Below are 24,281 nucleotides of genomic sequence, written 5' to 3'. Positions count from 1 at the left end.
ACGGGCATGCACTATATAATTCCATAAATCGGTGTGTCACTGACATTATCACGGGCACTGTGCCCTATCTATACAGTAATTCCAAGAATCTCTGTGTGTGTGTGTGCCACCAATTTGATCAAGAGCACTGTGCACTATCTCTAGTTCAAGTCATTTGTGTTTGTGTGTTTCACAGGCATCTTAATCACCGACTGCATCATGGGCACTGTGCACTAGTTTGGTCTCAGGTTGAACATAGTTGGCAGTGATGTAGGCAATAAACTGTACAAAATAATACAAAGCTCCAAAGGACCAAATAATACTGCATGAGCGAGAGCCACGATGGGAATATAATTCTGTCTATAATTCCAGGAATCTCTATGTGTCACCAAATCAACCAACTACTTAACCACCAGTTGCATCACGCACTTTACTGCACTAGTTAAGTCAATCTAACTTAATTTCAGACACATAGGTCCATATAGAATAAAATACAGTACAGAAACATAAATATGCACACAATCTCGGCATTTCACAAGTCTACAGTGATTGACACATATAAACATTGGTCCAATGTTTCCACAAACAATACCATAGTAAAATAGTGTAGGATAAGTTAAAGTAAAATGTTTTATTCATTGGGTGTCATCCTGCCCCACCTCTCATATTCTAAAATCTGGAGTTGCTGGACGTAGTCTCTACTTGATGGGTATCACACCAAGTGTTGGTCAAGTTACTTGGAAAAAGTAATTAGTTACTGATTACTTCTACAAGAAAGTAACAGTTACTTTACTGACTACTTATTTTCAAGAGTAATTAGTTACTTTACTTAGTTACTTTACTTAAGTTACTTTTCAAAAACATGATGCACAACCTGAATACACTATAAAGCAATAGACCTTTCAGCTTAATTCTATTCTTTCTGCATATTCCATCATATAAAATTGAATCAAAGGAAACTGTCTCTTTCAGAACTTGTTTCATTAGTTTTTAATCTTTTAACTTTATGCACATATATATATATAATAGCACGATGGCAGGACAGACCCTTTGCATGTTAGGGGAGGGGTACACATTATATCAGGTGAAAAAAACGGCCTGATATAATGTGGATCCCCTCTGTAACTCATATGGTAGACAGGTGAACAATGTGGTTAATTGAAAAGCCATATTAAACTAAATTAAATGAAAAAAGAAATCACAGAGTGCAAGGAGGGAGAGGTTAGCAAAGACGGGGCATCCTTGTCAGACCACACACGCAGAGTGTGGACAGATGGATGTAGCCTTATATTAAAGAATGGAGGTAGCCTAGATTAAAGGAAAAAAACTATTCAAACGTTGCCTTAATGTAACAGACAAATAAATGTATTATGTAGATAAATGACTCCCTGTTACTATGGAAAACCCTGTCCAGTCTTCCATGTCGCTATTTGTTCCATTTAGCGCTACGGCTACACCAAGTGCGGAAATTCTGCCGTGCGGAAATAGAACGTTCACGGAGCGGATCTTTTATTTAACCGGTGTTACAAGCCAAATGGTTTTCAAGCCAACTGGTTCCCCTACGCTTGTGCGTGCTGTGTTCCCTTCACATCTGCGGCGGTTGTCTGTCTCGGTCACCAGATTCGTCACACATTCACAAACATATTACTGGATGTCTTCAAGCTACATTTCATATCCATTGCGGCGATCATGACTGTATAAGTGAGCACTACATCCCAACGACGTATAAAGAAACACATTTAAGAAAATTGTTAAGGTAGTTGCAGGAATGAGGCAAGTGCAGATTTGATGGTCCGCTTAATAACCTTCCATTAATTCACACTGGAGGCACATAATCTGGATCACAAATGATGATCTCTGACGCTAGACGCGGCAGGACAGTGAAACGCATAATAACCGACAACCAAGTAGAACAAAAACCCAGGTTATATCCTTACTAATGTTAATCAAAAACCGGTGAGCAAAAAGAAACACAGGTGTGCGCAATGGTGCGCAACGCACAGACAGCGCCGCCCTAGTACTCTGGCAAATCCGAGCGTCAACGGGGAGCTGCTGGTCCAGACGTAACAAAAATATATTTATAGAAAGCTTGCAACGACCTGGATTCGATCCCTGTTGAGCAAAACGGTAAAACAGTGCATGTCGGTGGCTCATCCTATAGAGCCAACGAAAAGAAAAACGAGCTATTAGGCAGCGTTCATAATTTTTTTTTTTTTTTTTTTAAGCGCTGCCTTCAGTGCCTTTTTACATGCAACCCTATGGGAAAACGAAAAAGGCGTCCGCCTTTAAAAAACTTCTAAAAAAGCGCTGAACCCGACGCCTTTTTGAGTTCAATTTTCTCAACTTTTCAGAAAAAAGCTGCGTGACGTCAAGCGCTTTTTTGAAAGCTGACCAATCAGGACGTGGAGAGTAGGTACGAGTGTACGTTCCCTAGTAACCTACCTTAGTTACCAAGCTATGTCTATGGCTATGGCTCCTCAAACGCCAAAGATAAAGCATGTTATGGTATTTTATTGGCCATAGTAGCTAGCTGTCAATAAGTAACCAACGGATAATAATGTATGGCTAGACTATATGATTCCCGTTCAGGTTACAAAATTCTCATTCGAAAAAGGCCCTTGACGTGCTATATGGGAAAAAGGCGGACGCCTTTTTAAAAAGCGACCACCTTTCAAAAACTTCTAAAAAAGCACAGCGCCCGACGCCTTTTTGAGTTCAATTTTCTCAACTTTTCAATAAAGGGCTGGGTGACGTCAAGCGCCTTTCTGACAGCTGACCAATCAGGACGAGGAGAGTGGGTATGCTTGTACCTTCCCTAGTAACCTTCTACCTTAGTTACCAGGCTATGGCTCCTCAAACGACAAAGCTAAAGCAAGTAATTGCATTTTATTTGCCATAGTAGCTAGCTATCAATAAGTATCCAATGGAAAATAACGGATAATAATGTATCGCTAGAATGTATGATTCCCATTCAGGTTACTGAATTCTTGCGTTGAAAGTGCTTAAAAGGCACTCAAAAGGCACTGAAGGCAGCGCTTGAAAAAAAAAAAAAGAAAAGTCAAGTGTGAACACGGCCTACGCCTTTTCAGAAAAGCGCTGGGTGACGTCAAGTGCCTTTCTGATGAGAATTCTGTAAGTTGAGAATTGTCTCAGTGTGCAGTGGTCTCAATTTTTTCTCCAGAGCTGTAATCAAGGTGGAGTAGGTAAGATTCTAAACCTTAACTTTGTAACATGTTTGCCTTGTAATTTATTTCATTTATTTGAAATGTTGTAATATCTATTTCATTTACTCACTTTGACCATTCTTGCTCTGATTTAACCCATGGTGTCAAATGGGGAATAGTTTTGGTTGTTTGGACAATAATTAAACCTCCTACAATTACAAACTGTCTTGTTTCCTATTCTACATGATTCCCTTTTCTGTTTTTATTCAAGGATTGTTACAGAACATAGTACCTCAAAGCAGAGTTCTCACAGTTTAATGGTAGCTGTTCTATAAGCTGACCTTTATGTATGCATGTATAGTCAGTGCCTGCATGAAGCTTCAGCTTTTAATCACAGTAAAGAAAAATACTTACCAAGGTCTCCTTGACAGATGTCTATCCTATTGGCTCCATCAATGATGAACTGGGGGTTGTCACAAATTTCCTGAAAACACATTCATTAAAACCAGAACAACAACAAAGGTGTTTTAAATCCAGGCAGCATTACAAGTATGCTTTGCTGCTTGGCCACTAATAATAAGAAAAAGTAGACACACAATAGGTGGCTTGGCAGCTTCGCTGCTTGGCCCCCATTAAATCCCAGAGCCTCATTATTCTCTGTTATTGGTGGAAATGGTCGACTTTCTTACACACAGGTGATGCCTTGGCACATAAAAGTATAATAGTTACAAAATCATACGCTTTACTGCATTACGGTACATTAGCATAATGATTGAAGTTTATTTTGGGGCGTAGATCATTTTCCTACAATATATACATTGGATGTATGGTAATCTATATCTGCAACCCATACATGTGAACAAATATAGCTGGGTAAAATAGCATAGAAATTGATATTCAGTATTTATCCATTTAGAGATAGCTACAGCCTTAATGTGTAGTTATGTTTGGGAGCTCGGGAGGCATTCAACACAAGGCCTTACCACACCAACTTCATAGAATATGTTATGATGAAGCCACAAACACTGTCGACAAAGTCATCATCTCACACTATTAAAAGAGCTCCTTGACATATTGAGATCCCCATGCCAACAGTGTTAGCTCTATAAAGAATATGAGGAGGGCTGGCACATCATATTATGTGTAGCCTGGCATATAATGTATTCACCCTGAAGTGGACTGCATTATTTGTCGTCCTTGATGGGCAAACTATAGCATTGCAGTTGAAAAAGGAGAAGGGAACTTGACTGTTACTGCTGTGTCGACCTCGGGCCAGCTGCCCTCTCTGCACAGAAGAGTATGTAGTATGTGCAACCAAGGCAACGGCAGGGGATCTCTTTTTTGCAAGCACCTGTTGCTAGTCAGAATCCATGGAGTATTCAAGACCCATAAACATGACATTAATATAGAGAAGACCCTTCTCACAGTTTTTGCCATTGTTGCCAGATACGCTAAACTCTTCAAAAGTGAGTTTACATTTGAACCTGATGAACAAAATAAGGTTTGAATTAGATATGTCTAATCGGCTTAATTATGGTCATTAGATTGGATTCTGTTCATGGTAGCATATAGGCAGGGGCAGCTGGTATAAATGGGCTAACAGGGCTAAGCCCTCCTTATCTTTTACAATAAAAATGAGAAAATTATTGTTAAAAAACATTACAACAGATTGCTTAAAATGTTGGTGGCACCGAGAGCAGCAACACCAAATTGTCACCAAAAAACAAAAAATATATGCTTACTTTTTCCAGCCCAAATGCATCAGCTACCATTCATCTTCATAATGTATATCATGTGTGTTTTGAGGCATGCCCCCTTGATTTGCTGCTTGGGCTAAATTTATTCAGCCCACAGGCCACTGACTTTTGACCAATGACAGCCGGGGTGCTACTGTACCAGAGTGGGGACTTGGGAGTGACAGATGACTGGGCAACAAATCAATTAGAAATGTGTAAATTAGAAATATGTCAGTCTTAACCGCATTCAGTAATATGCTTAGGTTTCAATTAGGTTTTTACTTCTGAGTCAGCACTTGATCAAGATCCTCTTGCAACAGATCATTTATTCACACCATGAAACTCTGCCAAAACTCTGTTTTTGAAATGTCCCAAATCATACATATGACCAATAGCTGACTGATCAACCTTACGGCTAATTGATTTACAATCTTGTGAATACTATGTGAAGTTTAGCATCAACTCTTTGTATGTGCGAAGCCAAAGCCATGACAGTCTACTAAATGTTTGCATAAGCAATGCATTTCTTATTGGATAGGATCAGTGACATGATATTTTGTTAAGTCAGCAGCACTCATGTCAGCTGTGACTGAGAAGGTGAAGTTGAGAAGTCACTTAGGGACAGGAAAGCAAACTGGCAAAATCGTTGGCTGGATTTAGCTCTGACTAAAACTCTTTGGTTGGAACCTTTTGACATTGTTGCCAACCTGGCTGTCCAAAATCTTCCATGTTGTTTTCATCACAGATAAACACTATACTGTATGTGTTGACTAAAGTCATACTAATGTGGCCAACTGGAGAAACCACACTGGCATACCAAAGGAAAAGCCTGGTTAAGGACACTATCTGACAACACTGATCATTGTGTGACTGGTTATCCCAGATCTCCTACTGTCAGCTTCCTGGCTATTGCCCAAAGGATTTAAAATCCTGCTTGTTGAGGAAAGTCAGCTGCCTGCAAGTCTAGAATGTGATAATCCACAACTATGTCCTGATAGACATTCAGCATAAACACTCCCAGTGTCTTATGGGGCAATTGATGGGTAAATAAAAGTATTTTCTATAATTTCTAATATGCTGTCTTTTGGTCTGGCAGGTAAATCCCCCTCAATACTAGTGAATGTATTCTTTAAGAATATGTTGCATTTATTTACTGCTAAATAGGCTCCTGGCAGTTCCCTTCATTGCTGTATGGATAGCTGTATAGATAGTAACGGTTAGGGTAGATGTTTGATGCTATATGCCACACCTTAATTAATCTCGGTAAAGAACAACTGAACAGTTTTCTTCTCTAAATCGATGTACAGATGCCATGATAGAATTAGAGGCATTCTTACTCAAGTTTTACGTTTATTTGCCATTTGCAAAGTACAATTCAGGTACTCACCGATGGGCGCTTCCACTCAATTTTGAGTGGGAATTTGCAAGTAGGGGAAAGAGAAGAGTCATTTGTTGGGAACAAAGGGTCCTCAAACAGCACCTTCTTTCTCACATATTTGTCACGTAATTCCAAGAAGTTCTTCAGCCTCTTGGCATCTTTAACAGCTTCATTTCTGCTCAGAATGGCAGAGTAGTTGGTGGATGTGGTAAGATAGTCTTGCTTAGTCTCAGGTGTTGCCTGGGTTTCCAGTGCCATTGACATTGTAGACTTTTCCATTGGAGCCAGCACTTTTATTTGGGTGAGCCCTCGGCTTTCCCAGTTCTACCTTAAGAGTTAGTTCAAAGTATAATGAATTAAAGAGCAAAGCAAAAACTGCAGAGACTGGGCTTGCCAAACAGCTTTGAATTTGTATTGCCTTCCTTGGTCTTCCTTCTTACTCTCAGTTCCTGTACATGCTGGGAACACACTGAAACCGAACCCCTTACACACACACACACACTTTCGCCTTCACTCCTCTGATATACCAGACCTAAAAATAGGTCTTTTGAAGGGGGAGGTGTTCCTCTCCCATACCTTCAAGTGTATACTGTTCAATTTACTGTTGGAAATGTATTGTTAATGTTGATGCATTATCAGATTGGTCTGATCGTGCTGTTATTAGTAATAAGTTAACAATTTTTGGGGGGTTGGCTCTTTGTTTATTTGCTTCACTAATATAATTGTAAACTAGAGAGGGTACAAATTGGGGGGAAATTGTGGGGTGTGCTTGCATCGGTTGCAGATGGGTTAGATTTTTTACTTCAATTTTACACTCATTTTAAAATGCATACTTATTATTCATGAATATTGCATAGATTTAAAAGCACACATTTGTTGCTGCTCATTTACACTTCAAAAAACTAAGTGAAGTGTAGAATGAAACGGTTCTCTTATTTTCCCTGCAAGAGGGAATGGTGAAAGGCTATATAGCAACCTCACAAAGTTGAAAAGTTGCATCAAAACAAAGAACTGAAAAACTCTCTACTCAAAAACCTTCCCTTAACCCTGCCGTCCTCCAGAACGACTATTATCACTGTAACCCTTCTTTAAAAAAGAAGGGAACAACCTGCTTGACTCCAACCAATTGGGCTTCAAGACTGGCCCCTCTACAGAGAATGCCCTGCTTTCAGTCACCACTGCCCTCCAGTCTGCCAGAGCGGCTTTGAAGTCATCCATCATCATCCTGCTGGACCTTTCTTCAGCGTTTGATACGGTTAACCACCAGATCCTGCTCTCCAGACTCTCTGAGATGGGCATCACTGGCACTGCACTCCAGTGGATCTCATCCTACCTGTCAGGAAGATCCTACAAGGTCTCCTGGGGAGGCAAGCTGTCAGGCCCTCGCCAGCTCTCCACTGGTGTCCCACAGGGCTCAGTCCTTGGACTCCTCCTCTTCTCTCTGTACACCACCTCACTTGGACCAATCATCACCTCCCATGGCTTCTCCTACCACTGCTACGCTGATGACACGCAGCTGTACCTGTCGTTCCCCCCGACCGACCCGGGGATCTCAGCCAGGATTGAGGCCTGCCTCACAGACATCTCCATCTGGATGACCGAGCACCACCTCCGGCTGAACCTCGCCAAAACAGAACTTCTCATCATCCCGGCTAAACCCTCTATCTCCCACGATCTCTCAATCACCCTGGGATCTGCGACAGTGACCCCTTCATCCTCTGCCAGGAACCTTGGGGTTACCATGGATGATGAGCTCTCCCTCACGGCCCACATTGCTGCGGTCTCCCGGTCGTGTATATTCACCCTCTACAACATCCAAAAGATCAGGAGATACCTGTCTGAGCACTCCGCCCAGCTGCTTGTCCAAGCACTTGTCCTCTCTAAGTTGGACTACTGCAACTCGCTGCTCGCCGGTCTCCCAGCATGCGCAATCCACCCTCTTCAGAGGATTCAGACCGCAGCGGCCCGTCTGGTCTACAATATACCCAGACGCTCCCACATTACCCCGCTCCTCATCTCCCTCCACTGGCTTGTGGTGGAATTTTCTATGATTGAATGTCTGAAGTCAGAAGAATTTGTCTGTATCTGTTTATTCTTGAAATCAAGGAAGAGTAATTCCAAAACAGTATCATAAATGATGTCTGGAGTAGAAGGGCTCTCTAAAAGTGTCATGATCTGAACACTCTCTTATACAGTAATTCCAGACAGTTACATCATTAGTTCAATAGTTCATGTCCATCAAAAGAGGAACTCTTCAATAACAGAAAGTTAAAAAGGGAAATAGGTTGCAGAACTGGATACAGATGCTCAATATTGAAAAACAGAGCTTGAGACAACAGAAGCAGAACTTATCAGCAAAAACCCCTGGAGTATGGGCAAAACAACCAGGGTCAAACAGTCAAATTGTTAGACGTTTGTCAGCAAACGGAAGAAATACTGTCTTAGGCTAAAAGGTTATGCCATTTTTACAGAAGTTAAAACCTTTTTTGGGGGGTATTTCACACTGTTCCTTAAGGTCTCCAAATAGGGTATGCAACATTGGTTGGGTTGAAAATGGCCCGGGTGCTGTTCTATGCCCACTGACAGATCCTCTGAAATGTTCCCGGGAAAAAACACTAGCTTTTCTGCTTTTATGGAATGCTCATTAATATTTAGATGAGCTGCGCGCTGATTGGTTGGTTTTGAGTGAAGCTGGGGAGCAAAAACGCAACACGGCCAACAGCAGCACTCGCTGAAACACCGAAGTTGGAGACTTGAAATAAAAACGTGCAAATAAATCTATTGTGTCTACACAACACTGTTTTCAACAGATTGACAATATCTCATTTGAAATGATAACATTACTTGTTTCCACTTCTGTTGTTGAAGCAAACTGGATTGACTTGGGTGGGTAGAACGTTAGGCTACAGCTTAGCAACCAAACCATATCCTGATTCTACTCGGCTTCAGTTAGCTAGCTAGCTCTAAATAACTTGCTGAAAAATAACATGACCAAGATCTGGACAAACATGCATCTTGAATTGTAGATTTACATTACACAGGTTATTTATTTGAATGAAACACAGTCAGGAACATGAATCAACGTTAGCCCCATTGCCAATAAACTAGGCTAAATTATCACACATTCTACCTATGCTCTTGCGTTAGCAAGCTAAACTTGTTTACATGCCAACAGTCTAGGTGTTACTAGTAACAGTTACTAGCAATGCTACCGTATCCTGTATCAAGCACCTGCCTTTCTCCAGTTCTTTCAAATAGATTATGTAGACAGGCGTTAGCAATAAGCCAGACTGCTGTTCGTTTTCTGACTATTTTTCGGAAGCTTCCCTTCTAATGCCGACTACAGCTAGTCTAGCTAGAGTCATTTGATGTGTGTAGAAACTTATTTAGCATTCTACCTGGTATGCTATATTATACAGGAAACGTTAGCATTGCTAATAACTGTTAGCACAACATCTTACTGTCCTTATAGGCGGTTGCAATGAGCATACGGTCGGAACAGCACCTCTTTCCAGGTTCAGCTTCTTAGCAAATCCTGCTTGCTATTGTCCAAGGTTGTCAAAACTGTCTTGGGTGAAATCTTCAGAGCATATGAATAATTGAGTGTCGAACTTCGCCGGGATCTTCTCATAAGACAACAGCAGCCATGCCTGTTGAATGTTTGGCTCCTTGGGAAGACTGTGAGTGTTAGCCTTCCCTGTAGGCTACAGCCTGGAACACAGCATTTACGACCATGGTCCATTTTCAATATCCTTGTTGTAATTCAAAACGTTCTTCTTTGTAATTCCTTATAAGTAGCTTACACAGAGCAGCACGCAGCTAAACTAGTATCGGAGATAGACGCTACCTCGGGCTGGTCAGGATGTAAATTCTGGGGCGTGACAAAGATACACTACAAACCAGAGCCAATAAGAGTGCGATCACCGGTCCTACGTAGGACCGGTAGCTTTGTTGAAAAGCTAGCGTTTTACAGCCTAATTTTTTCTTTTTGAGATTTGAATAGGAAAGAGCTGTCAATGGACTTTGATATTCACGGTATGTTCATTTTACCCACCAAACTGTCGTTATTCAATTATGACAAGGTAAAATCGGTTTTGCAGTCAATTGCCCCTTTAAAGAATAGTGTTTTTCTATATCAAATACCCACCTTTTGATCAAACTCTTGATCAACATAAAAATTTTATAAATCAAAGAAAATACAACTACATGGAATACATCAAATGTGTTACCCTTGTTACAGTTGAAAACACATCATCATTAACCAGTAGAATATGCAAAAGCTGTTTTTGCGAGACATAGACGTCTCTGAGTTTTTTTGAGCAAGCAGAAAAATACACAGAACGTTTTTTACCATCTACCCAGAAGGGCAGAGAAGACACAAAGGTGTCCAACATATATGGAAATAAAAGGACAGTCACCTATTATAATCATATTCCAAATAAAAGTTGGTTGTGATAAACTGATGAGAGCACGTACTCTAGCCTGATGATGTACTACACAAATTGTAGGAAACAAGGGAAAATCTGAGCTATCAGGAGACAAAGAAATGTAAGTGTTATCAGAGGATACAGTAATGTAATATCAACGTTATCATACAGGCCAAAATGCCAATATCGTAATTCAGAAGGGTAAAATGTCCAAGCACCAATAGGCAAACGTTCCAACAAATCAGAATGTGACACAATCATGATAAAAAACAAATTAGACTATAACCGAGGCATCGTCAGAGTTGGAATCAAAATCAAAATCAGATGGACTTGCCCAGGGCCTCCAAAGGTCAGTCGGCAGAGGAGCGAGAGTGGGGTTACGGTCTGTAGCCACAAGATTAAGTAACTGGGTGTTAACCGATCTGTCAATGGCCTTAACAATCATTAGCCAGAGTCAGCCATCCTAACCGGGGAAAATACAATATGAATCTCATAGCTATCCCCATCCTTCCCCCCCCACGTACAGTACGTCTGTTGTTCTGGAAGGTTTTAGTCAAGGTGGGTGGGTATCTAAGAACATAAACAATGTTGCGAGAATCTTTCACTATTCTTCGATATGTAACAGTTTCAATTCTGGTTAGACGTGAGTGTCACAGGACAATCTCCTTCTGTTATGTTGGTCGGGCCATAATCGCCACGCGCTGATCAGTCTGTTCCCTTGGGAGTCTCACCATCTGATATACTGTACGATGAGTGAGATACCACAAGAGTGGAGACAGGATCAGAGTGAGGATCAAGGCCAGCCCCATCATGGTACCTAATTGGGAACGGTTGCAGGATGTTCTCATGGTGGTCGGCGGTCCCACGTTGTCCCTCGGAGGTTGCTTGGTGACAACACATGTAGGTGTATTCTCTGGAACGTACGTGTATTATGTATTTCGCCGGTGCAGTTCAGAGCAGCGTTCTTTGTACACTCTAGAACTGTGATGAGTCAGCGCAGCCCTGCCGTGTAAGTGTGTGGCAGGTGTGTGGTTACTCGGGAGGTTCAGGAACCTTTCTGCAGTGATTGGCGTGGATCCAGGTCGCCCTTTCAGCCATCTTTACTGCAGTGTGTGTAGTTAGCAGGATCTGGAACGGTCCTAACCACCTCTTCGATCTCCAGTTCTTCCTGTGCAGATCTTTCACCACAATCCAGTCACCTGGCTTAAGGTTGTGTAGAGTACCTTCAGCTGGCTGGGGCAATGCGTCTTTTACCTGTGTAGAAATCTGAGAGAGCCCAACCTTCAAGTTTTTACAATACTGTAACATTGCATCCTCACAGAGAGAGGTGGAAGGTAAAGGCCTTCTCTCTGCATTCACCCCCAGTGTAGGAGGTTAGTTCTCTGGTTCTCTTTTGCATTCTCATGTAGGTCAGTGCAATGGGCAGTGCTTTGGTCCATGAGAGACCAGTGTCCTCGCAGCATTTGGCCAGTTTCATCTTTAAGGTTCCGTTCTCCCGCTCGACTGCTCCCCCACTGGCTGGATGGTATGCACAATGACGCCTCATGTCAATACCTAGATATTCTCCGACCTGATCGAGAGCAGAGCTGACAAAATGTGCACCATTGTCGCTACTGACTTTTGCTGGTATACCCCATCTAGGAACAATCTCAGTTAGTAGTGCTTTTGTAACAACATGGCTGGTGGCATGTTTTGCATGGAAAGCTTCAATCCATTTTGACCATAAGTCTACAATAACCAAACAGTACACTTTTCCCTCAGATGGTGTTAACTCAATAAAATCCATCATGAGGTCAAATGGCTGTGATGGGGGTGGATGTGCGGCCTGTGTAGTGGGTATGCCTCGTCCTACATTGTGGTTTGCACATATCATACATGACTGACAAAATCTCTGTGCATATGCTGTAAATCCCTTTGTGAACCACTGTTGTGTTAGCATACTTATCATTCCCCTTTTGACACATGGTCCCGCCTATGTGTCAATTTTGCAAAATGGGGAAAGAAATGTTTGGGAAGGCAGGATTTTCCACACTCCACACTGCACCACACTCCTTCTGTTAGGGTGCAGGCAGATGACTTCCACAGGGCTTTCTCCTGGGGGGTTGCGAATGACTGAAGAGCTGCGAGAGAAGAGGGAACCTCAGAGTTCGAGGCTTGTTCAGAAAAGAGGAAGGAAGTGGTTGAAGCCTGAGCAGCCGCCTTTGCAGCTCTGTCAGCTCTGTCGTTCCCTAAAGACACGGTCACATGAATGGGTGTGGGCTTGACATTTACACACAGCAATTTTAGATGGAAGGAGGATTGCATCCAACAGGGCAGCGACTTTAGTGTGGTGAGAGATGGGTTTACCCGAGGAGGTGAGGAACTTTCTGTGTTTCCATAGGGCACCAAAATCGTGAACGACACCAAAGGCATACCGGGAATCGGTATAGATAGTAACAGATTTACCTGCAGCCAGACGACAGGCCTCAGTTAGGGCAATCAACTCAGCTGCCTGGGCTGAGAGGTGGCTGGGATGAAAGCCTGAAACAAGAGTGTCATGTGCAGATCAAACAGCATATCCAACTTTGTTAACACTCGTAGAGGGGTCGCGAGAGGCGGACCAATCCACAAACAAAATGAAGTCGGGGTTGACTAATGATTCCTGGAGATCAGGTCTGGGAGTGCAGGCCTCCTGGAGGGTAAGCACACACTCATGGGGTTCACCATCCACAATTGTGGGTAAAAGGGTAGCAGGGTTAAGAACATTACAACGTTTGATGGTGATGTTAAGCATATTCAACAATGAGGCATTGTAACGTTTTCTGTTCGAGCATTATTAATGAAATGTGGGACAAGAAGGGTTAGAGGTGAATACCTGACTATGTCTCTTGATGCCATGACTGCTTTCTCTGCAGCAGCCACAGCTCTCAGACAAACCGGAAGTCCAGCTGCAACTGGGTCAAGTTTAGCAGAGAAGTAAGCAACCGGACGTTGCCCGCCCCCCTTCTCCTGCAGGAGAACAGAAGTCATGCACCCATTTTTCTCATCCACAGCTTGAATGAAAGGCCTAGTTGGATCTGGAAGACCTAGAGTGGGTGAAGACTGTAGGGTTAGTTTCAGTTCACAAAAACTGTCACTGCTTCCGGTGTCCATGTAAACTTGTCATTTGAGGAGAGGCTCTGGCCATGAATCAATGCACTGAGTGGGGCCTCTAGGATTGCATAATTTTGAATGAACTGTCGACAGTAAGAACAAATTCCAAGAAATGACATAACTAGCTTTTTTGTAATTGGCTTTGGGATCTTTTGAATTGCTGCTATTCTCTTGGGAGAGAGAGATTTGGCCCCAGCTGTGGTTACATGTCCCAAAAATGTTACAGACTCATTAACAAACTGCAGTTTTGACAAACTGGCTTTGTGTCCTTCTGAGGCAAAATGTTTAAGCAAGGTGATGGTGTCTTTTCTGCACTGGTCAGCAGTTGGCGAAGAGGTCATGAGGTCATCGACGTAGGTCAGCAAAACTGTTCCTGGAGAAAGTTCAAGTGTCTCAAGGCTGGTCTTTATGGCCTTGTTGTAGATTGTAGGACTTTCACAGTAGCCCTGACATAACCTGGTGAAAGTGTAAGCTTTGCTGTCAAAGTTGAATGCAAACGAATACAGGCTGTCCTTATGAACAGGAACACTGAAAAGGGCATTGGCCAAGTCAACAACAGAAAATAATCTTGCTGTGGGTGGGACTTGTCATAGAATGGTGTAAGGATTAGGCACGTGTGGAGCAGGTGGCTGCACAGCACTATTGACAGCTTGCAAGTCCTGAACAAAGCGCCACTCAACAGGAAGGCCCACGTCACAAATCTTTTTGATACTTGCCAGTGGCCCACAAAGTTTTAGGAACTGAGTCAAGTGCTGGGTAAGGTGATAAATCAGACTGTGTCATTGTCAGAACAGCCAAGTGAACAGAATCCTTTACTATTTGTACGTGACGGACCACAGGCACATCAGCAAGGAAAAACTTCTTGAAAAAATTCTTAGTAAGTGAATAAGAAACGTTGGGGTCTGTTGTACTGACCCAGTCAGAGACCTTCAAGCATTCAACCAGAAACGGACCCAAATCTTGCCAACACATGTCAGAACTCTTGACCAAAGAGAGAAGTAGAATCACAAACATCAGAGAAACTCCGTTGATCTTGTTTTAACAACACTTCAGCAACACAACAAAAATCCATAAAATACAAATTAAGAATCTGCAAACTCTCTGATTTTACAGCCTGAAACCAGCCAGTTTCATAAACAGTATCTGCTCCAATACTAATATGAGAAGTACAATGCAAATCATCCGGCATCATAAAATCAACATGAACAGAGGAGACAAGTGACCTGGCTATCTCTAATTGTCTCTCCCCTTTGGAGGGTATGTTATTTTCCACTGATAGGCATACAGCAGATCTGTCTGACTTGAGAGTGCCATAGTACAAAAAACCTCTGATAAGTCAGTAACCTTGATGCCCTCTGGTGTAGACAACAAACAAATACCCAAACGACACATCAAATCCCTACCCATCAGATTAACAGGACATAGATTTGATAACAAAAAGAATGCTGCAAAGGGTCTCCGTTTGGAATGTTGCAGGGTAAGGGTACAGTAAGAACAACCTGACCTGAGACGCCCATTGAATAAACAAAACGACCACTAAGCTTGGGCAAACTGGGGAACTCTGTACTTTTAATGACTGAATTTGTAGCACCTGAATCTACTAAATATGTAATAGAGCGTCCTGCTATCGTCATGGTAAACTGAGGAAAACTCTTGTATGCTTCAGATGAATAAGACAAGTAAGTGGGTTGGGGTTCAACTTTTTCAGATAAAATTGAAATACATCTGGATACTAGCTGTCCCTCAGCATTTTCAGCGAGCATTTATTCATTCCAGCAAGCAAGCAAATCGTTATCGCAAATGGAGTGTGTAGCAAGCAATTCTTCCTTGCGATGTGCAGGCGTGTGCAAGGTACCTTTTTCATGCTGCGTTGAGGCCAGTGGTCTGCGCTCAGCTCCCGTCTCCTGCCCTCTTAGTCAATCGGATGAATGAAAGCCGTTCTTCTGGTGGAAGAACTCATTCTTCTCCCCCCTCTTATTAGGACAGTCCTTTGCCCAGTGTCCTTTTCCCCACACTTAAAACAGGTATCAGGGTCTTTGTGGAAATGCCGACCCTTGTTGTCTCCTTTACCGCGCACTTGTTCTCCCTTCCTGCCCTTCTTGTTGAAGCCGCCTTTGCCTCCATGTTGCTGGGATGCGGTCTGAAGAAGAGTCAGTGTGGCTTGATGAAGTTCCTTCTCAGCTTTGATGGTCCTCTGTTGTTTCTTGGCCATCAGCTGAGCTTGGTTATGTCGGCTGTGTCGTCGTAGTTCATCCAAGTGGGCTTCCTCATAACAGACACAGAAGAGTTTGACGGCAGCAGCGATCTCTGGTAACAGGCCATTCAGAAAAGCAGAACAGAGATGGGTTTCCCAGGGTGTCATCTGGTCGGTGTTGTTGGGTCGAGCAATGCCGCTGTGGGTGGTGAAATGTTCTGTGAGGCGGTGCAGGTAGTCGTCTGTACCTTCATCAGGTCTCTGTTTACATGCTGCTATTGCTGACATGTTCAGTCGAGTTGGAAAAGCTGTCTTTATGACAGTAGCGATGTCAGTGACTTTTCTCGCATACTGTGCATTGTCCGCATGTCCATATTCAATGTGAGCACACCTGATGTCATCACCCACAAGGATGTTGGAGATCTTTGCAAAGTCTGTTGCCTTCATTTTTGTCCCTAACAGGCGCCTGAGTTCAGTTAAAGTGGGTCTGAACTCCAGAACACAATCAATGCCTCAGCAAAGGCTTCTCCTGAGGTAGTAACGTCTGGGAGGTGTGAACTAGCTTCCCTAACGTCTGACATAGTCCACGGGCGAAAAACCATGGTGGGGCTGTCATGTCCCGCGACCTCCACCATGGGGTAGTTCTGTACTGGAAAGGCACTTAGTTCATTGTCTGAGTCCGGAGGCAGTGGTGTGTTTTCTGCGCGGCGGTTGACAGGCGTGGTGGAGTCGGCTGCCTGAACAGAAGTTGACTTCCCCTGTCAATACATCTGGCCCGATTGGGTGCGGTTAGTTGGAGAAGAGAGTTCCTCTTTCTGTGGCTGAAGAAGGGCCTCTCTCAGCGGTGGGGGTTGTCGTTGGTTTTGTGTGTGGTCTGGTCGTGGAGCTGAAGGAGGGCAGGAGGTCAGGAAATCCAGGTCCGAGCGCAGCCTCGTGGCACTCAACTGTGGGTACAAAGCAGAAGACATGTGCGAGTGCGTGTGCGCCGGCATGTATGGTGGACATTTCCCTATCTCTTCATCCAAAATTTTTTCTGGTTCACCTTTCAATACCTTCTGAAGTCTGGATCTCTCCCTACTCCCCTCCCTAGACTCTTTGTTCCACAACTCAAAACATTTCTTGTGTTTTTCAACCATTTCTAAATCTTTCATATTCACTTTCTTTTTTCCTCTTAAATCACTTTCTTGTTCCATAATTTTTTTTTTATTGACTCAGCTGGTTTGTACTAAAGGATCCGTTTACAGGAAAACCAAACTTTTCTGACCAGACATGCAAACAATCCAGGCTCTCTTCACCATATCTCTTCCTCATCTGGTCCACTATAGGACCCTCAACAGGTCCAACCTGTTTACTTTCCCATCGTTACTTCAATGGGCAGTGCACTGATATTTCAATACAGATGTCTCTGTAAGGTCTGGTTTGTTCTTTCCACAACAAGTATAAAGGAATTCTTCCCCGGGAAGAGTCTGGTTCGTATTTTTTCCACAACCAGTAAAGGAAGTGAGGAAAACGCCTACGGTGTCAAGCCTGACTGTTCTGTACCAAATTCCAAATTTAAAAAGTTATGAATATTTCTCACCGTTTAACTTTTGATGATTTTGAAGATGTCATAACAGGTCAAAATTCCAGCGGTGACAATCGGGGGCGCAACGGCCAGTCCTCCCCTCTCTTTGAAAATGTTGAGGTTTTGGAGACCAAACAACTTTGTTTGGGATGATCAGTCCCCGTCCGCGTCGCTCCCGACGATCACTCGTGGAATCTTGTTCGTGACGTCAAGTTTGTGGTGGAATTTTCTATGATTGAATGTCTGAAGTCAGAAGAATTTGTCTTTATCTGTTTATTCTTGAAATCAAGGAGGAGCAATTCCAAAACAGTATCATAAATTATGTCTGGAGTAGAAGGGCTCTCTAAAGGTGTCATGATCTGAACACTCTTTTATACAGTAATTCCAGACAGTTATATCATTAGTTCAATAGTTCATGTCTATAAAAAGAGGAATTCTTCAATAACAGAAAGTTAAAAAGGGAAATAGGATGCAGAACTGAATACAGATGCTCAATATTAAAAAACAGAGCTTGAGACGACAGAAGCAGAAATTGTCAGCAAAAACACCCCTGGAGTATGGGCAAAACAACCAGGGTCAAACAGTCATATTGTTAGACGTTTGTCAGCAAACGGAAACTTCAGCAATACTGTCTTAGGCTAAAAGGTTATGCCATTTTTACAGAAGTTAAAACCTCAGCAATAATTGTTCTATGCCAAAGAATATTATAGACATCTTAAAGAATAGTAATTTTCTATTACAAGGTAACACCATAACGATGGCATTAACAATAAACTAGTAATAGTAAGCAACACTCATCATCATTATAACATACGCTTAATTTAGCTTGTTTTGCCGTCTGAGCTAGATAGAACAACGACAGAGCCAGATATTCAAGTTTACAGTTTCTTTAATCCGACACAATACTTAAGCAGTCAAACAAAAAACACGAAGCAAATAGAACAACGTATAGGTAGTGCACGTATAGCTAGTACTACAGTACTAATAGTAATTATTTTCATAAAGTTCACATGTATCTGCTTCTTGATCGGACCACATTCTGACAGTTTTCTGCAATGCCTTAGCTCCAGCTCACAAGCTCGCGACTGGTTGTCGCAAAGTTTGACGTGTACAGCTAGTTGCAAGCATGCACGAGTTTCGGAGGTAGGAACAAGCTTTTGCGCAAGAACGGACGAGTCGGTCTGGAAAGATAGCGCGGTCCATTTGGCGCTCTCGCTTGCCTTACTGCGCCACTGAGCACCTTTCATAGAAATGAATGGGGACCCATCTTGGAAAACAGAAGTAGCTGTCTCTAGTTATATTAACTATGCAGAGATCAGATGCTGGCCTTATAGATCAAATTGATCAGCATGGCTTGTCAGGATGTATTATTTTGGCACACATTGTAGATTTTGTAGAGGTACTTGGGTGGATAAGTGCTCTACACAGAACATAGATATTGAAGTCTTAAATGCCACCCAGGAAGACGTAGCGGTGGCAGTGATTGTTAGCTTTGCAGCTATCAAAGACCAAGTCCTCACACGTGGGCTACTAAAGGTAGCCATCACTCCCATTGGGAACCAATGATAAAAAGGCAGAGACGACACAGACATTGTGGGAAAAGCTTGTCTACATTGTATAGAGGGTTTTCACCAACGTCAGGTTCTGGGCGGTACCCGGATGCGCGGCCATATTGGAGGCACTCGTTTTAAACAACTGAACGGAGTAAAACCAAAGAACGTATATTCTATAGTCTTTGGTACAACTGTACCCATGTCTAAATGACTGAAATGGTCATCAAAACGCGTCCAAGATCCAAAGGCATATAGGGAAGGACTTGGACCACAAGAAAAGGGTAGATATTTTGAGAAATTTGGATTTATTGGCGGTTCAGATCCCTACCAGTTAGCTCCCTCTACTTGGATCTGTGACGACCCGGTGATTCTGCCTTCAGTGGGATATACCGATATTGTTAACTAGCTGGTTTTCTCGCCGAACCCATACACATGCAGTAGTTTGATATGAATTATATTAATGTCTATGTCAGCTTTACAGTAAAATAAGCACACAGTAAAAACAATAAAAGCAGTAATTGTTTTTACTATTAAAAATATTATCATTACAATGGAACATTTGTTATGAGCCGCTGAAATATGCTTTTCGGCAGTGCAATGCCACTGTCACCCCCCATACAGGTAGCTCTACAGCTATCCCCTTAGCACAGGTGCTGGACACCCGCGGTGTTATCGCCCTGGTTTCCAGACTACCTGGTTTCTGTAAGCATGTGAGCTGCGCGTCCACCTAACAGCAGCAGCTGCAGTTGGCCTCTATCACCAGATTCGTAACAAATTCACACAACATTCAACATTATTGGCAAATTTCAAGTCGCATCTCATCTTTGCTGCTGTAGGCTAAGAAAATAAAACAGTTGCAAGCTGGCATGAAGTGGGATTCGATCGCACTAGAGCAAAAATACGTGATCGTTGGTCCGTTGAAGCTGTTCAGGCTCATGGATGAAAAAGGTTGTAGTCACAAATTTATTGGCATTAAGCAACATTTTGTATGGCCTGGGTTCATCGAAAACAGCTGGTTATCGTGGGCACACCAGAAAATACCCGAATGTGTAGGCTAATCGCGTAGGCCTTTTTGGGGTTGTCTTGAGGCAATAGCCAAATTTCCCACGATACCACAGCCCCTTATGAAACTGAATCTTACAAATTAGCCTAATTAAATCGTCACTGTGAACCCAGACAATACGTTACAATTAAAATACGCTAAACCCTAAAGGAAGATTCTTGTTATGGCTTTCTACACTTGCCGTCTTGCACAGAAACATGGTGCTTGATAAGTCTCAAACCATTTAAGACTTAGCACTTATCCGCCAAAGTACCTCTACAAAATCTACAAAGTGTGCCAAAATAATACATCCTGACAAGCCATGCTGATCAATTTGATCTATAAGGCCAGCATTCGATCTCTGACACGACTAATGTCTTCCATAATCTACCGAATCTAGGTGTCCCTATCTGCCTTCGATCTTGTGTGGAGCTGCGTTGGTCTGAAGATAACCAAGCCCCTCTTGTTTGCATGCAAGATCGGAAATAAATACAGCACAGAAATAAATGTGGTGTGGAAATAAATGTGGTGTGAAATATATGTGGAAATAAATGTGGTGTGTAAAAGTCTAAAAAATGAATAAATGTGGCATTAGGAAATAAAAGTCCCATTAAATAAATAAATGTTGTCTTTACAAAATGTCATTTTGAAATAAATCAATGTATTTATTTATTGATGTTGGTAAATGGATTCAGCTATATAATTATATAATGCTATATTTATTGCCATCTTTTTTTAATTTCAGAATTTTTTTCATAGCCATTTTTATTTATGTATTTATTTACCTATTTATTTATTTAATTTTGACTAACTCGGCGTTCCATACACCGGGAGTGATCGCGGTCAGAGCCTATTTAAGGAGAGCCTTGCCACTCCCTGTTAAGCACCATTGTACCTAATTTGGTGGCAGTTCCACAAAAGTTCCACTGGGGGTGATTGCGAGCGAGTGCATGTTGAATGGGAGTCCATGGAGCTAAACGGCTAAATTTGTCTTTTGCCTGATTGTCGTTGAGAAATCTCAGATTTGATTGTAGTTTTTGCATGTTCAACACGTAGGCTATTATAGGTCGAAAGTTGAATGAACAAGTACTTTTGTCCTTTTGATTTCTTACAGGGTGAGTCGTTGTTGCCCATAACATGTTAGCATTCTGCTAATGAATGCTGACATTGTTAGTGAAGGACTGACTACGACCAGAAATCCCGCTTGATGGCAGTGTAAGTGGAATCAGAATGTCAGAGCATTAGCAACATTATCAACAACATTAGCAAGCCAAAACTCTTTCTAGCATGTGTATTGACAGGGAGAGCCTAACCTGTCAGCTGTGTTGTCGATGCCTTGAGACAAAAAAGGAAGTGACCAGAGCTTGCCGTAAAACAGCAGCTCTGGTCGTATGATGTGTATGATGTCAATGACATTTTCAAGACTTTTTAGAACAGAAAGGCGACTTTTAAAAAATCTAAACCCCAGCAGTGTGTATTTTTTTTGCCTCCCCTCTCAAATTCAACATTCAAATTACAATTAGACAAAGAATTGTATCCTGAGAAAAGTGGATTTTGAGGGGTATAGCTCCATTGACCTCCATTCATTCTGCACTCGACCGTTAGCACCCTCATATGGAACTAGAGTGGAACTGCAACCAGTTCAGAACCGGGTAGTTTGCCGAGAGTGGCAGTGTCAGGCCAAATAGTGTCCTAGGGCCAAATAGTGTCCTACCTTACGTCACAATGCCATTCCGAAGCGAGGACGCGTCCGTCGCTATTCCGACCTGAAATTCTTGAGATATCTAAGCGTGCTAGCAGGAAACTGTCATGGTTGCTATACTGGTTACTAGGTAGGAAGTTTTGTATTTAGGCTTATTTAAACCAGTTTATTCCACTCTACTATTTAAAGTTTTCTCTCGTTCGATAGCTGGTGCTACCTAGCTAGCTAGTTGTTTTCGTCAAAAACATTAGCGTTACTTATTTAGCATCAATTTTAACAGACCGGGAAGGCAACACGTATAGTATTCTACCTGCGCGCGTTGCTGTCTCTGGAATGTCGAACGAGTGAAAACTTTATATAGTAGAGTAGACTAGATGTCTTACGGCGGAGTCTAGAACGTCCGCACATGGCGGCCATGTTGCAACAGTGAACTCGCTCACCCATAACATTGGGTTGGTACTACATGTACTTTTTAAATAACCATAACTTGCTCAATTTTCAACCGATTTTTAAACGGTTTGGTTGGTTATCAATGTCAGAGATGTAGCTATGCCACTGCATACTTATGAATAATTATGTAATAAAAAATTATTATTTTTACAAAGTACATGTAGCACCATGTTATGGGTGAGCGAGTTCACTGTAGCAACATGGCCGCCATGTGTGGACGTTCTAGACTCCGCCATAAGACATTATGGCTGTGTCTACTACCGCGCACTTGTGCACTTCGAGCACTGACTTTCAGTACTTAGGGTGCTTCACTCACAAAACCGGAAGAATTCAGTGCACTGAAAGTACCCGGATGGCACACTGCAAACGGTCCAAAAAAACAGTGTACAACGATGGTCACTACTCGCCCTAAACGGATGCCATCTTGGCTACGTAGCGGAAGAGGAGGAGGCTTTTGGGCAGCTTTTTCCACTTGGGGTTAGCCTGGCTGCCAGCCCAACTTCTCCCCGCCCATAAAAAAATGTGGTCGGGAAGTTGGGTCTCGAGGGTCTCGTATTGGGAAACAACTACAGAAAACCCGAATCTGGGCGTACCAATGAAATTGCCAGGGCGGGCTTTATACGATGATGGACAGATGATCAACAGTAACGTAATCACCCATGTCACATAAGAGCGCTTAAGTTGAATTAGTTTTGAACAAACTATTACGTTGCTCTGATTGGTTGTATGTCTATCGAATTGAGCGAAGAGGCATTTGTTTTCCAGGCTCGTTTGAAACACGCCCGTAGTCAAAGCCCAACGGAGAGTTCTCAGACTCATATTCTGACTAGAATTATGAGTATGACAACGTCAGGCCCATTGGGGTGGAGAAGCGCGTTCATTTAGGCAGGTTTTGCGGGTGTCGCGAGCAGATTTGCGTCCGTCACTTCCGCGAAGTATTTAACCTAAGTGTTCCATTTCAGAAACTTAGCAGCGACGGAGTGCACTGAATATGTAAGTGCACTGTTTTGCAGTGCACTGTATTGCAGTGTACTTCGTAAAGTGCGCGGTAGTAGACACAGTGTTTATATATGGTTCTCCCTATATTAGACATTCTCGCGGTCGTGTGCAAAATGGATGTGAATCAATGGAGGTAAACGGCTACATTTGTCCCTTTCACCTGATTGTCGTAGAAATCTCACATTTGATAGTAGTTTTTACATTTTCAACATGGATTTTAAGTCAAAAGTTGAATGAACGAGTATGTCCTTTCGATTTCAGAGATGTCGTTATGCCACTGCATAACCTCTCAAATAAACATATATACATATATACATATTAGTGCTGTCAGTTTAACGCGTTATTAACGGCGTTAACGCAAACCCAAATTAACGGCGTCAATTATTTTATCGCGCGATTAGCAAACTTTGTAGTTTTTTTCACATGCTGTTGCAACAACTACCGACGTTAGAAAAACTACAACACCACACCGGATCTAGCTAGACCGGAAACAAAACAACAGGCACGCCAAACACTCGTTTGGCTTGCGAGCTGGCTAAAGAGTAGTAGCAGAGCCCGTTTACGGATATTAGACATTCTCTGGTAGTAGGCTAACGTTACATTTTGAGTGGATGACGAGCGCGAGATGCCGAAATGGATGCCAATAAGATTCTGAATGGAAAGTTTGCTTTTAAAAAGTTGCCAAATGGTTCTATTGACAAGACCAGTGATCTGTGTGTTTTGTCGTTGTAAACTGAGCTATCATCGCAGCACGTCCAGTCTGAAATACCACTTGATGGCCAAGCACACAGCTGATGCGAATTCTCTGCCCCCTCGTCAAAGCCAGGCGATTGCAATGTTGTTTTCAATAAAAAAAATATTTGCACAAAGCAATCCGAACCACTTTTCTATGTTGATAAGAGCATTAAAATTTGAAAAAAGATTGGGACAAAAAGAAATCAGGGACATTTAGAATAGATAA

The 24,281-nt window shown here is 42.4% G+C and overlaps 1 protein-coding gene across 1 annotated transcript in view; it reads right to left on the bottom strand.

Annotated features, from left to right (window-relative positions):
* LOC146286374 (calpain-3-like) overlaps positions 1 to 6,737 on the bottom strand; it is a 53,497-nt gene extending 46,760 nt beyond the window's left edge. The window contains exons 1-2 of the mRNA XM_084699275.1: positions 6,267 to 6,737; positions 3,558 to 3,627 (exon numbers count right to left, since the gene is read on the bottom strand). Coding sequence (XP_084555401.1) covers positions 3,558 to 3,627; positions 6,267 to 6,536 — 340 coding nt within the window. The 5' untranslated portion in view covers positions 6,537 to 6,737. The remainder of the gene's footprint in view (positions 1 to 3,557; positions 3,628 to 6,266) is intronic.
* Positions 6,738 to 24,281: the final 17,544 nt, after the last annotated feature.

Source organism: Hypomesus nipponensis, chromosome 6 (genome assembly GCF_054491055.1).
Source record: "Hypomesus nipponensis isolate SF chromosome 6, ASM5449105v1, whole genome shotgun sequence".
Taxonomy (NCBI): Eukaryota; Metazoa; Chordata; class Actinopteri; order Osmeriformes; family Osmeridae; genus Hypomesus; species Hypomesus nipponensis.
The sequence above is the reverse complement of the archived record's forward strand: the minus strand, read 5'-3'. Positions and strand labels throughout refer to the sequence as shown.